Source organism: Bos taurus, unplaced genomic scaffold (genome assembly GCF_002263795.3).
Source record: "Bos taurus isolate L1 Dominette 01449 registration number 42190680 breed Hereford unplaced genomic scaffold, ARS-UCD2.0 Leftover_ScbfJmS_2420, whole genome shotgun sequence".
In the NCBI taxonomy this organism is placed as follows: Eukaryota; Metazoa; Chordata; class Mammalia; order Artiodactyla; family Bovidae; genus Bos; species Bos taurus.
The window spans coordinates 92884-107882 of NW_020191494.1; the positions used below are offsets into that span (position 1 = coordinate 92884).

At 44.7% G+C, this 14999-nt stretch overlaps 1 protein-coding gene and 1 pseudogene across 1 annotated transcript; one reads left to right on the plus strand and one right to left on the minus strand.

The window, feature by feature from the left end:
* Positions 1-4021: 4021 nt before the first annotated feature.
* Positions 4022-4904, minus strand: LOC112445678 (ubiquitin-conjugating enzyme E2 D3-like; annotated as a pseudogene).
* Positions 4905-11272: 6368 nt separating this feature from the next.
* LOC786820 (melanoma-associated antigen B4-like) lies at positions 11273-14638 on the plus strand. The gene has a single exon (XM_024989153.2). The coding sequence runs from the start codon at positions 12861-12863 to the stop codon at positions 14133-14135; it is 1275 nt and encodes a 424-aa protein (XP_024844921.2). The 5' UTR covers positions 11273-12860; the 3' UTR covers positions 14136-14638.
* Positions 14639-14999: the final 361 nt, after the last annotated feature.

The window sequence follows — 14999 nt, forward strand, 5'->3', positions numbered from 1 at the left end:
AAATCAGGGAGGATGCTGGGGAGGCAGTTGGGATGAGAGCAGTGAGGTATAAATTCTCTCAGCCTTTATTCTCTTAAACGAAAACTTTGAGGTTTGGTATTTTGGCCAAGGTCAATGGTAACACCCCCAGTGCCTTCCCACCCGATTATGAAAAGGCTCTGAGAGAGGATGACGAGAGAGCCCGAGCTGCAGTCAGGGTTTATAGTCCTGCCAAGGCCAGTGTGTGCTCCAAAGTCACGTCTAGCAGTCCCTCCAGCCCCTAGTCAGGCCTGAGGCAACTATTTCACTGCGTTCGACCAACACTCCCAACCTTTTAAGTTGTGAGAGGCTAAGGTGGGGCTGGAAAGCTAATCATAATATACATCTTCTTTGTCTTCCTGTTCCTTCCTGGGAGGTCATTTTAAGTTGGCTGCGTGGTGGGCTGGATGAACCTGTGATAATGGTGAGCCGGGCCCAGATCCCCAGATGGTGGGCCTCAAAGTTGGGAGGCTGAGACAAATGAGAAGCTTCCCTGAACGGTTACCCTGAGATTGAGAGTCAACCAGAGGGAATCTCCACCTGGGGGAAAGAACAGATGGTGTCCAGTGCTCCTGCCCCAGTGCAGGTGAACACAGTCCACAAACCAGGTGTTTGATGCATATTACTCTCTCCTTTGTGATGGGATGTTGAGACGTCACCGTACTGGCACTCTGGGCCCTGAACGGAAGAAGCCCCAGCACACTCCAAACATGAGGGTATCTCGAGTGTAATCTAGTAGACCTCCTGAGCGGGGCTAGATTTTAGTGGTGGTGAAATACATGAAAATCGGGGTGTTTTGTCGGGAGGGCTTTGGGAGGCAGGGGAATTACTGGTCCTTGACACACATTCTATAAGGTTTTGCATTGCATCCTGGTAAAACACTTGCCTCTAAATTCAATAACATATTCTCTGATAGAGAAAATTTACTTAGGATTACTTGTTTAGTTGCTAAGTCGTGTCTGACTCATTGTGGGCCCATGGACAGTAGCCTGGCAGGCTCCTCTGTCCATGGAACTTTCCAGGCAAGAATACTGGAGTGGATTGCCAATTCCTTCTCCAAGGGATCTTCACAACCCAGGGATTGAACTGACATCTGGTTGTCAGGTAGATTCTTTACCACTGAGCCACTGGGGAAGCCCTGCAGTTTCTTGCTAAGCAGCAGTTTGATTGACTTAGCTTTCTTTGTTTAGAAGACCACATAGTCTCTAGTTTCTCCTGGGTAAAGAAAAATTCCCATAGATGAAGGTAGAAATTCCCATAGATTTTCTTCTGGTGTGAAAATAAGCATCATTACACCTAAACTTTGCCAGCTGCAGTGCCAGGTGCTTTGCACAAGCTACATATGTTCTGATACTTCTGTTAGACAAGGCTTATCAAATTCACTTAGCAGACAAAGAACCTCTATTCTCCAGGCTGATAAAATGACGGAACTGAGTGTAGAGCCTGGTCTGAATTGCTCTAGAGTCCATAATGCTTCACTCCTCCCAGTCTGAGGCTGACATATTGTCAATTCATTTCTCTTCACACTGCCTGGTCACAATCCCCCTGCCTGGCCGTGATCCCCCTCGCTATGGGGGGATACGAGAGCACTCCTGTGGGGTCTGAGAGCCGCTATGGAAACCAGCAAGGTAGAAGCCCTGGAGTTTTTGGCCAAGGTCAACTATACTGTCCCCACTGCATTCCTGCCCCCATTATCAGGCGACTTGGAGAGAGGACGTAGAGAGCACTGGAGCCAGGGCTGCAGCCAGGGCTGGCACTTCTACCTCGGGCAGTGATGGCCCTTCTGTGGCCAGTGCCCAATCCATGGCCGCATCCAGCCACTCGTCTCACCTCTAGTGTGGTCTGAAACTGTTCTTCACTTTGTGATCAGAAAAGCCTGTCAACCTGTGTTCCTGATATGCGTCAATAACTTTTTGACTTATCCTTTTCTTGCGGGGGGTGAGGCGGTAATTTTCAAGTGATTTTCTTTTCAGTACTAAGTTTATTTAGATTCAGATCATAAGCTTATGAATGACATGGGGTCACACACTTATTGCTGTTTACCAGACTTAGAAATAAGAATTTTGCTTTCTGAAATACAAACTGAAAAATTTTAAATCATCTGTGTGATCCAGAGCAACATTACATGGCATTGGAATAGGGGTATCCTTGGTAATGTGAAAAACCCCACACTAAGATAGGATAAGAAGAGAAAAAAAATTTAAAGTGGTTCAGTTATGGGTCTAGCTTACTGTATTCAGTCTCTCATTCCTAAATTTCAAAGATACATACCTTTTAAATTTAGAAGCATATATAACTTTTGCATTTCGGATATACTTAAATTATTAAAGAAAATGTGGGTTTATGAAAATGTAAATTGATGCAGCCACTATGGAAAATAGTATAGATGCTCATAAAAAAATTGAAAATAGAACTACCATGTGATCTGGCAAGTCTACTCCTGGAAATTTAGCTGAAAGAAATGAAGCCAACACCTGGAAAAGATATCTGCACCCCCCATGTTCATTGAAACATTATTTACCATAACCAAGTTATGAAAACAACATAACTGTCCATTAATGGATGAATGGATAAAGATAGTGTCACATAGACACACACACACACACACACACTCTCATCCTCACTCAGATATTATTTAGCCAATAAAAAAAAAGGAAATCTGGCCATTTGCAGCAACACAGTTGCACCTTGAGGGCATTATGCTAAGTGAAATAAGTCAGACAAAGACAAATACTATATAATCTCACTTATGTGTGAAGATTTTTGAAAAATGAACTCACAGAGAATAGATTAGTGGTTGCCGCAAGTGGGGGTTGGAGGATGGATGAAATGGGTGTACGTGGCCAAACGGCATAAACGTTCACAACTTTCATGTACAAAATAAAGAAGTCCTGGAGATATAATGTACAGCATGGTGACTAGTTAATCATTGTCGCCAAGTGGTTTCCTACTCTCTGCAACCCCATGGATTGTAGCTTGCCAGCCTCCTCTGTCTAGGGAATTTTCCATGCAAGGATACTGGATTCAGTTGCCACGTCCTTCTCCAGGGGATCTTCCTGACCCAGGAATCAAACCCTCATCTCCTGCATCAACAGGAAGATTCTTTACTGCTGAGCCACCAGAGAACCCCATAGTTAATAATACTGTATTGTATATGTGAAAGTTCCTGGGAGGGTAGATTTTTTTAAAGTGAGGTATAGTTGATGTGGGCTTCCCTGGTGGCTCAGATGGCAAAGAATCTGCATGAAAGGCAGGAGACCTGGGTTCAATCCCTGGGTCAGGAAGATCCCCTGAAGAAGGGAATCGTTACTCACTCCAGTATTCTTGCCTGGAGAATTCCATGGACAAAGGGGCCTGGTATGCTACAGTCTATGTGGTCAAAAAGAGTTGGACAAGACTGAGCAACTAATACTTTCACTTCATTTTCATAGTTGATGTAAAATATTTTATAAATTACAGATGATTAACAAAGTGCTTCACAGTCTTTAAAGGTTATGTTCCATTTACAGTTATTATAAATATTGGCTATATCCCCTTTGTTGTACAATATATCCTTGTTGCTTATTGTATACATCCTAGTTTGCACCTCTTAGTCTTCTGTCCCTGCCCTTCACCTCCTGCTTGCCACTCCCCGCTGGTAACCACTAGCTTGTTCTCTATATCTGTGAGTCTGCTTCATTCCCCTAGTCTTTTATTTTTTAAATTCTCCATGTCAGTAGTATCATACAGCATTTGTCTTCCTCTATCTCACTTATTTCATTAATACCGTCCAACTATTTACGAATTAATAGCATAATACCCTCCAACTCCATACATGTTGTTGAAAAATTGCAAAAGTTCATTCTTTTTAATGACTGAGTAATATTCCATTATGCATGCACACACACGCACGTGTGTGTGTGTAGGTTGTATACATATAGATTACTTTTGTACCTTGGCAAATGTCAGTAATGCTGCTATGAACATTGGAGTGCATGGAATTTTTGAATTGGTGGATTTTTTTTTTCATTTTAAACAGTAATTTAAAGTTTATTCAAGCTTTAATGCAGGTTATTCTGACTTTAAGTTAGCATTACATGGCATACTTCTGAGTCCATTCCTGAAAAATTCTGTTGTACTCATCTCTGTCTGTTTTATAGATCTATGCAACCTCTGGCACTAGGGAGGGGGTCATTGGGGTTCGAAACACATAGCAGGGAGCAAATGGATACCAGAACTGTAGAAATCATGGAAGCAAGAGACCACAGTGAGCTTAGAGTAGCGAACCTAGTGCTGCCATTAGTGTTCATGTCTGGATGATAAATTCTGTTGCAAATGCACCCTTAGGTAGTGTGAACGGGTAGTCTTTAGGGAAATGAATTGGCACAGAGAATACACTGCCTCAATATGGGCTGCCGTTCTTTTTCATAATTGTGGTTTCCCAGTGAAATGTATCATCCCCAACTGGACCTGTAGAATATTGTGCTGGAGGGTCCCTGGCCACCTCACTAAGTTCCTTATTAATCCATTTCAGCGCCACAGTCTGTGCTTTTTGTCTGACTCCTCACTATCAGTGTGTGAAGGTCCGGCCAAAACTCCTGACTATCTGGTGGCTGGGAAGGACTACCTCTTCATCTCACACTGGCTCACACAGGTGCCTTCTTAATAAACAGGGAGGTTGGACTGGGGTGGGGTCACTGGCAGAGAGTAGATGAGGCTGGAGGGGAAGGGGAGATGAGCAGTGGAAACCCTTAGACTCAGACAAGCATCGAGTACCTGACGGAGACCATCCAAATTAGTGGGTTCTTTTTTTTTTTTTCTTTCAGATATACACCCGGGAGTGGGTTTTCTGGGTCATGTGTTAGTTATGGTTTTAGATTTTGAGGACCCTCCTTACTGTTATCCATGGTGGCTGCACCAATTGACATTCCCACCAACAGTGTACAGATCGTGTCCACATGCTCATCAACATTTGTTACTTCTGTTCTTTTTGGATGATAGCCCTTCTGATAGGTATAAGATAATACCTCATTGTGGTTTAAATTTGCATTCATATGATGATTAACGATGTTGAACATCTTTTCATGTGCTTCTCGGCCATTTGTATGTCTTCTTTAGAAAAATGTGTATTTAAGTCTTCTGCCCATTTTTTTAATTCTTTTTTTAAACTGTTGAGTTATGTAAGCTGTTCATATATTTTGGATATTAACCCCTTATTGGTTATATCATTGGCAAATATTTTTTCCCATATAGTAGGTTGTCTTTTCATTTTGCTGATGGTTTCCTTTGCTGTGCAAAAGTTTTTACCTTTAAATACATCTCATTTATTTATTTTTGCTTTTATTTTCCTAGCATAAGGAGACAGATCCAAAAAAAATATTATTATGAATTATATCAAAGAATGTCCCACTCATAGTGCCTTCTAAGAGTTTTATAGTTTCCACTCATATTAGGTCTCTAATCCATTTTCAGTTTATTTTTGTATATAGTGTTAGAGAATGTACTAATCTCATTCTTTGACAGCAACATGTCAAAGAATAAGATTAGAGCCTAAACACAACTTGGTATTATCAGAAAACTAAATATGCTTTTACATTTGAGCCAGTAATTAGAGTTTTCAGAAAGTAACCCTGAAGAGACATCCACAACTTTATGAAAATACTTACATATCCATGAACATGTTAACTGAAGGAACATGATATATATCCACAGAGGGGAGTACTATACAGCTATAAAAAATAATGAGCATGATCTTTGTAAAGTAATATGGAGTGCTTCCATGATAGATATAGATATATAAAAGAATGTGGGAGTTTGGGGCTAATGTCAATGATACCAAGTGCAGTGCCTTCGCATCCTGGTATGAAGAGGCTTTGAGAGCTGAAGAAGAGAGAGCCAGAGCCAGAGCTGCAGCCAGGGCTCCTATGGTGCCAGGGCCAGTGCAATTTCCAGAGCATGTCCAAAGCTCCTCCCACCCCTAGTGAAGTCTGAGCAGATACTTCACATTGCATTTCAAGAAAGCAAGCAATCTTCCAACTAGCAGAGGGCCAAGGTGTTTCTCATGGAAACACAGCATATAATGTATTTGTGATCCTATACAATATGCAAAAATTAGAGGTTTTTCTTTTTTCTGTTTTTAAATGTCATTCCTTTTAATTAAAGACGTGTTTAGCTTCAGAGTCTAAGTATACTAATGGCACAGCTCCCCCTTGTACTGCAGATTATCAAGTTGAAAAATAAGAATTTTCATAATACATAGCACAGACTGAAATCCTTGAATCATTTCTTGTCATTCAGAATAAGAAAACATGATATTTAAATATGGATTTTTTGCAAAAATGGAAATTATTCCACAGTGAAGTCTGTGTGATTATCAGATACAGAAAAAAAAGTCTTGAGAGGTATTCACTTCTTGGTTTGTTTTATTCCTTTTAGTCTTTCTTTGTAAAACTGAAGTGTATATACCTGGATTGGCTTAGCTTATTTAAGAATGTGGGAGAAGTGAAAACCCAGTAAACTTTACTTCTTGCACACTTTCACTGTAATTCTTCAAATAGCAATTTAGCATCTGTTCTTTGGAGGCTTCTGAGTAGTATTGGGGATGCTAAGAAAAATAAACCAAACCATTTCCTATAGAATTCTAGAGTCTAAGAGAACAATTCATATAAAGTAGCTCATGAACAAAGATCTAGGGGCCCAATAAAAATGAGGTGTAAGGAGGTGAGGGGATTGAGGGCTTCCTCATGAGGAGTCTAGTGTAAATACACTGAGGCAAGGCACTTGGAGACTTTAGGACAATAAATGTCCCTGGGAGGTAATTTTAAGTTAGGCTACATGTTGAGCCCACCGGGGAGGCTGTGGAAATACTAAATAGAGGCCAGACCCTCAGATGGTGGGTCTCAAAGTTGACAGACTTAAGACTGGAATGGAACAATTCCTGAACAATTACTTTTCAATTATCAGGCTTCCCAGGCCGCTCAGTGGTCAAGAATCCACCTGCCAATGCAGGACATGTGGGTTCATTCCTTGGATCAGGAAGATCCCCTGGAGGAGGAAATGGCTACCCAATCCAGTATTCTTGCCTGGAGAATCCCATGGACAGAGCAATCTGTTCAGTCCATGGGATAGAAAAGGGTCAGACACGACCGAGTGACTAAACAGCAACTTGAGTAGACCAGAGAGAAATCCCCCCTGGGGAGGGGATGGAATGTGCCCTGTGCTCCTGTCCCAGTGCCCGTGAACGCAGTGCACAACCTAGATGTCTCATGCACATCATCTCCAAGGAGATTCTGTGAAATAAATATAATAGAATGAAACCGGAAACTCAGAAGCCAGTGGGCTGACACTCTGCTGTGAGTCGTAGAAACAGAGCTCATTTTATTGAAAGGGCATTCCATTCAGCGGTTTTGGCTGTGTTGATAATTCCACAAAGTGTATGAGATGAGTATATTTTAGGTGATGTGATGGTGAAATTGATGAAGGTAGGGGCTTATTTTATTTAGTTACTTATTTATTTGGCTGTGCTTGGTCTTATCTTTGGAATCCAGGATCCTTGATCTTCCTTGCACCCTGAGAGTTCTTTAGTTCCAGGATGAGGAATGTTTTAGTTCTGGTATATAGGATCTTTAGTTGTGGCATGTGAACTATTACTTGTGGTGTGTGGGGTCTAGTTCCCTGATCAGGGGTGTAACCCAGGCCCCCTGCAATTGGAGCACAGATTCTTAGCCACTTAGCTACTGGGCCACTAGGCAACTCTCTAGAAGTTGTTTAAATGAAAGAGCAGCTTGGAAGGAAGAAAGAGTGAGTTTTAGAACCAAATTCTAGATTATTTAAATTTCATTCAGTTAAAAAACTACACCCACACTCAAAATACGATTTAGTAGTGGAAATGAAAGATTCTTTCTAAACAGCATTTTGGACTGATTTGGTGTTTCATGTCCAAGAATGCCACAGATTCTCTGACATCTCCTGGATTTAAAAGATTCCTCAGGGTCGGTGGTATCCTCCAGGATGAAAATGATCATAATCATAGTAAAAACAGATATTGTGTAAAGTCTCAGTGTGGTCCAGGCAGTGTGCCAGGTGCTTTAGCTACATGCCACTAGCCCTACAAAAGCCACTTCACCGGAGGCTCCCCGAGTTTGGGGATGGACCCAAGTCCTCACAACTGATAAGAGTCAGAGCTGGGCCTAGAGTGCTGGTCTGAATTTAACCACAGCATGTACCCTTCCACTTGTCCCAGCCTGAGGTGCTCATGAGTCAGTTAATTCACTGTCTTTTAACACTCCAACATGTATCTTGAGTGACAGAAAGAGGGACACTGTGACGAAAACACTGGGATGAAATACATAGCCAAGGCAATACAAACACCAAAATAATTAAGAGGTGTGAATAAAGGAGAGAAGGAGATAATGCTCAGTTAGCAAATGATCACCTCCATGTGGAAATTCAGACACCCTCAAGTGATCGAGGGCTTACAAGATTATCTGGCGCTATCCTTCTATGTAGAAAGTAAACATTTTATTTGTTTTAATTAAAAATAGTTATTTCTATTTATTTTTTGACTGCTCTGGGTCTTAGTTTGGACACTGGGAATCTTTGTTGCCACATGCAGGCTCTTTAGTTGTGGAATGTGAGATTTTAGTTGTGGCACGAGAACTCTTAGTTGTTGGATGTGAGATTTTTAGTTGTGGCATGTGGGATCAAGTTACCTGACGAGGGATCAAACTGAGGACCCCTGCATCGGGAGCGCATAACCACTGGACCAACAGGGAGGTGCCAAGAGTAAATATTTTAGAACTACCCTAAATCTGGTGAATCAGATGGTACAGAATGCGCCTGCAATGCAGGAGACCTGGGTTCAATCTCTGGGTTGGGCACAATCTCTGTGGAGGGCATGTAACACACTTCAGTATTCTTGCCTGGAGAATCTGCATGGACAGAGGAGCCTGGCGAGCTACAGTACATGGGGTCACAAAGAGTGGGACATGACTGAGCGATTAAGCACACACCCTAAATCTGGCTAAAGAGCAGGAATATATCACCTCTATCTCTTTGACATCATAACATCTGTCCTGAGCTCCTTAATTTCTGCTGCATTTTCCTAATCTTACATCACTTTTGTGACTGAGACCCATTTTCTCCAAGATTTGCTATAGGGTAACTGCTCACTGTTTGTAGGAATATGCATTCCCCAGGAAGACTTTAATCAAGGGACAGAAGCTGATATGAGAACCTCCATAAAGGGGGACTAAGGAGATAATCAACCCTGAATATAGTGGTCACCCAAAGACTAAGAAGAGGAATCTTAGCTCAGTAGACGGAGCAGTCCCAGGCTGTGGTAGATACATTGAGGATGGTAAGCAAGAGGAATCAGAATGACTCAAGTTGCATCCCCACTGTCTATTCTCAGAAGCCCTGATGGACTAGGATCACATGAAGATCATCCTGACTTCCAACTTGGAATTCTCAGGAGACTAGGACTTTGATGTAAGACAAGAAGCTTCATAAAACAGAGAGTAGAGTTACAGGATTCGTCATGTGTCAATGTGAGGACCTGAAAGTGTACTCACAGTAGCACACACTATAAAAGGAGGCCCTGGAAAATCACTGATGCTGTGGTCCCCAGGAAGCTCTGGGCACAGATGTCAGGTTGATTTCAGTCTAGGAAGTCTTAGCGAGGTGAGACCTCTAATACAATCAGCTGCAGTTTCGCAGAGGGAGGGACCTGAATCCAAGGAGGACTTCACATGCGATGCTGAGTGTTAGCGGGGACCCCTGCAGAGGGAGCCGAACAGAATTCTGTAAATTCTTAGCCTTGAGAAGCCCACAGGAGCTCCTTCTGAGTGGTCCGCTCATTCAACCTGTGTGATCTTAGGGAGGGCTGAGTCTCCTCTAGCCAGATCAGAACCCAGATCTGCAGATGGGGGTGTCTTGACCATAACCAGACTTAAGGTGGGGACCATCAGTGCTAGTGAGAGGATCTCTACCCCAACGAAGGAGGCTCACAGAGTAGCAACCCACCTGACAAGCAGAGATGCTCAGAGCACAGCTGGCCTCCCACCACTAGGGACTTGGGAAGGCGAGGGCTTTGTTTGGGAGCTGGAAGACTCGGGTTCATAGGAGGGGGCATCCTGGGCTCTGATACACCGCACAAGGAGTACCCAGGGACGGATGAATATTGAGCTACTGGTGTTCCCATAGCATGCTGCCCCTGCTGTCATCACTGGGAGACCCCACGTAGGACCTTATGCAGCTCCCCTCCACTTCTGCTTTGAAACCCAGCAGATCGACTGGTAGCCGCGGTGACCGTATGGCGGAGACTTAGAGTTCAGGACTCGTCCGGAACCAAGGTGAGAACCTGAATGGAGCTGAAGGGACTTTCCCAACCCTCCCAGTAATAAAAGTGACCCATCCACATCCCACCCCTGTGATATGGCTCTTAAGAGTCCCTCAGAGCTATCGGCTGAATGTGGTCTAGAGTGTCTCAGGCTAAGGCATTGGTCTGTGGGGGTAGGCCCGGATTCTACCCCCGGAGGAGCTCTAGGACCTAGATGAAAGCCCTGAGGGCTGATGAGCAGACTTCGACACCGCCAAGGGGGCCACTCTGAGCGGCTCCCCTGTACTGGGCTCTAGGAGGCCCTGGGTAGAGCTGCCCAACTCTGGTGCCCCCTGGTGTCCACTGGAGGTGGTTTTGGGGAAGTGAGAGCCTTGCTGTAATGGAATAAACCCAGTTCAACAAAGAGACCTGGTCCCCAATATTAATGGCTGTGACGCTGAGTGAGGATGGAGGCTCCTCCCATAAGAAATGGAGTCACATAAGGCGCCAGTCCTATTTTGAGGACTGGGAGAATCAGGCGTTTTGACATGACACTTCCTGGGACGTCTCAGGGAAGTGAGAGACCAGGTCAGTGGGGGCAGCCTCAGGTTGACAAGGGAAGGTTTCAGGTGTCCTGGTGGATGGTGAGAACCTTGGAGGCTGTGGATGTTCCACACCCGTCATTCGGACCACATCTCCCTGTCGTCATCCCTAGGAGACCTCAAGAATACATGTCTGTCCCCACTGCACGCTAATGGGGAAGTAAGGGTCTTGGTCTGAATGGAGTGGTCAGCAGAGGGAGAAACCTTAGACCCTGTCATGAGTCAAATGTAGAGCTTGGTTGCTTCTGTGTCCTGGCTATTGAAAACAGTTCTGCAGTGAAGATGAGTACAAGTGTCTTTTTCCATCCCCATTTCCTCAGGGTATACGCCCACTAGTGGGATTGTTGGCTCATGTGGTAGTTTTATTCCTAGTTTTTGTAAGCAGAGTGAATTAATTCATAAAGAGGAAAGCCAATATCAAATATTAATGCATATGTATGGAATCCAGAAAGATGGTACTGATGAACCTATTTGCAGGGCAGCCTGGAGATGCTGACATAGAGAACAGACTGGTGGACCCAGTGGGGGAAGGAGAGGGAGGGGCAGATTGAGAGAGTAACACTGAAAACGTGCACATTACCATATGGAATATAGACAACCAGTGGAAAATAGTTTTATGACCAGGGAGCTCAAAGCCAGCACTCTGATATCTTAAGAGGGGTGTGACGTGGGAGGGAGTTTCAAGATGGAGGAGACATAAGATGTACCTATGGCTGATTCATATTGATGTGTGGCAGAAACTGGTACACTATTATGAATTAATATTGTAAAAAAATTATTTTCAAAAAGACGTATAGGAGAAAACAGAAGCAAAAAAATATTTTAGACCTTGAATTGGGATCTTGTGAGGGTTCACAGGGACATCAACCTGCCTGCACCAGATTTTGTTCTCAGGAGACCATGTTTGGTAAGATATGGTCATCTTCACTTCCTGCTTTTGGGACACAGAGTGATTGGCTTTTACTATCAAGCAGTCATCACTTCAGGAAAAAGTTGAGCTTCTCTACTGCTACTGCTAAGTCACTCCATTCCTGTCCGACTCTATGTGACCCCATAGACGTCAGCCCCCAGGCTCTCCCGCCCCTGAGATCCCCCAATCAAGAACACTGGAGTGGGTTGCCATTTCCTTCTCCAATGCATGAAAGTGAAAAGTGAAAGTGAAGTTGCTCAGTCGTTTCCAACTATTAGTGACCCCATGGACTGCAGCCTACCAGGCTCCTCCATCCGTGGGATTTTCCAGGAAAGAGTACTGGAGTGGGGTGCCGTTGCCTTCTCCAAGCTTCTCTACTGGGAGCTAAATTGATGAACCTGAGTGAGGACTCAGTGCATCCATCCCACCCTTGGATTTCAGCCCAGGAAATCTCAGGGAAGGGCTGTGAGGCTGAGCCCCTTCTTTACTGTTCTATACGAAGTCTGCAGGAGGGGAAATGTCTAGTCTGAAGGTGCAGACACCAGTCCACAAATGTATAATGGTGCCCAACATTTTAAGGAGCCAAGGTAAGGACCTTGAATGATGATCCCAGTGAACTCAGGATAGAAAAGACCCTAATGAGCTCTCAGCACTGGTTATCTATCTCCTGGCAGGGAGGTGGTATGAGGCATTCCTTCACTTACCTCTGGATCATGGGGAGGTCTGAAGTGTCTACATCAGAGTAGCAGAGGGAAGGGTGCCAAGGCTCCGCCAGGACTTGACGTGATAATACTGAAGTAGAACTTAGAAAACCCCACTGCTGGCACCTGCTGTCACCTGAGTAAATCCAGAGGAGGGCTGAGAGGATGCAGAGGAAAAGTAAGGCCTCTGTTCTTCCTCTGTGGGATTCTGTGGGAACAGGCTGTGCAGGAAAACAGGAGCCTTGTGGGTTCCTAGAGCAGTGTCCTCAAGGACACCTGCAGAGGCGGCCTTTGATTAAGCCAAGTAAGAGTCTCCCTGTTTTAAGGTGCTCATGTCACCTCTTTCTCCATCCTCCAGGTGCCTGAATCTCCTGTGTATTGGCCCAGACTCCTGCCTGCGGTTCCTGGCCACAGCCATCATGCCCCATGGGCAGAAGAGTAAGCACTGTGCTCGTGAGAAACGTCACCAGGCCCGAGCTGAGACCCAGGGTCTTCATGATCAGGCTACCACATCTAGGGGAGAAGAGACCACCTCCTCTTCCCCTCCTGATTCAGAGAGCACTCCCTCAAGCTGGTCTGCTGCTGGCACCGCCACGGAGCCTCAGGGAGCCCAAGGCACCACCAGTGCTGCTGCAGGTGCTATATGTAAAAGATCTGGTGTCGGTGGCATAGCACGCTCAAGATCTGCAGTGCCTGGCACAGCATGCGCCAGATCTGGTGTAGTTGCCGAGGGACAAGTTCAGGAAGGTGAAAATTCCTCCCAAGCCTCAGCTGCTGCTGCGAGCTCTCACAGAGATCTTCTGACCAGGAAGGCAGAGATATTGGTGCAGTACATGCTGTTTAAGTATAAGATGAGGGAGCTCATTAAGAGGTCCGAAATGCTGCAGGAAATTAATAGAAGGTACAAGGAACAATTCCCTGAGATCCTTAGCAGGGCCTCCGAGCGCATGGAGCTGGTGTTTGGCCTGGTGCTGAAGGAAGTCAGACCCAACAGTCACTGCTATACCCTGGTGAGCCACCTAGATCTCAGCGCCAGTGAGTCTATGAGAGGTGACCGGGGGCTGCCAAAGAATGGTCTTCTGATGCCTCTGCTGGGTGTCATCTACCTGAATGGCAACCACGCCCCTGAGGAGAAGATCTGGAAGTTCCTGAATATGCTGGGCATCTATGATGGAAGAAGTCACTTCATCTTTGGAGAGCCCAGGAAGCTCATCACAGAAGATCTGGTGCGGGAAGAGTACCTGGAGTACCGCCAGGTGCCCGGCAGCGATCCCCCTCGATATGAGTTCCTGTGTGGTCCTAAAGCGCTCACAGAAACGGGCAAGATGAAAGTCCTGCAGTTTTTGGCCAAGGTCAAGGATTCGGTCCATCCTGCCTTGCAGCCGCAATATGAAGAGGCTTGGAGAGAGGAAGTAGAGAGCACCGGAGCCAGAGGTGCAGCCAGGGCTGGCACTTCTGCCTCAACCAGGCCTGGCACTGCTGCCTCAGCCTCTGCTGGCACTTCTGCCACAGTCAGGCCTGGCACTGCTGCCTCAGCCAGCGCTGGCCCTTCTGCTTCAGCCACTGCACGCCCCAGGGCCGCATCCAGCCGCTCATCTCGCCCCTAGTGTGATCTGAAGCCTGTTGTTCACTTTGTGGCTGGACAAGCCGGTCAACCTGTGTTCCTGATATGCATCAGTAACTTGTTGTCTTTATTTCCCCCAATTTTCAGTTGTTAAAACTTTTCAACAGAAAGGTCATTTAGAGTCATGATATAAGTATATGAATAACATGGGTCACACACACTTTGCTGTTTGTCAAATTTAGGAGTAAGAATTTTGTTTTCTCAAATAAGTATTGGAAATCCTCACATCACTTTTGTGATCCAGGATGAGAATAACAGCACTTTAGGATGAGAGTGTCCTTAGAAATGTGAAAGACACCACACTAATAGAGGCTTAGAACATTGATACATTGTTAGGGAGATAGCTGAAATGTCTTCAGATTTTGGCTGGCTTTACTCTCTGCTTAGTCTCCCTTTTTGTAAATGTAAAAGACACATACTTGCCTCTACTTATGGTTTATGGTTTTCAAGAATGAGAATATAAATTATAGCAAATGATTTATTCGTGGCTCTTCTTTTACACAAACATTGACAATCTGCTCTTAAGAAGTCTTCATGCTTCTACTGGTGATGTTTAGTCAAAAAAAGTCCTAGCCTCTGTCCACTCATTATAGTTTCTCAGAGATGCTGTCATTGTATGGAAGAGGCTGAGATACTCTCTACTTCAGGAAGAACAAGAAAGAAGCAGGGTAAAGAGGGATTGGAGAGAACATATTACTTTGGTTTCATTCCTAAGCGGAATTTTGGCTGATTTGGGAGATTGGGTCTCTTTTTTCCCCACTTGGAACACTGCATAGTTCCTGACATCTGATAGATTGAAAAAAAAATCCAGCTGATGTAACATCTGAGGTCAAGATAATCATAGTAA

Coding starts and splice junctions, on each gene's coding strand:
- LOC786820 (XM_024989153.2), top strand. CDS start 12,861: ATGTCACCTCTTTCTCCATCCTCCAGGTGCCTGAATCTCCTGTGTATT.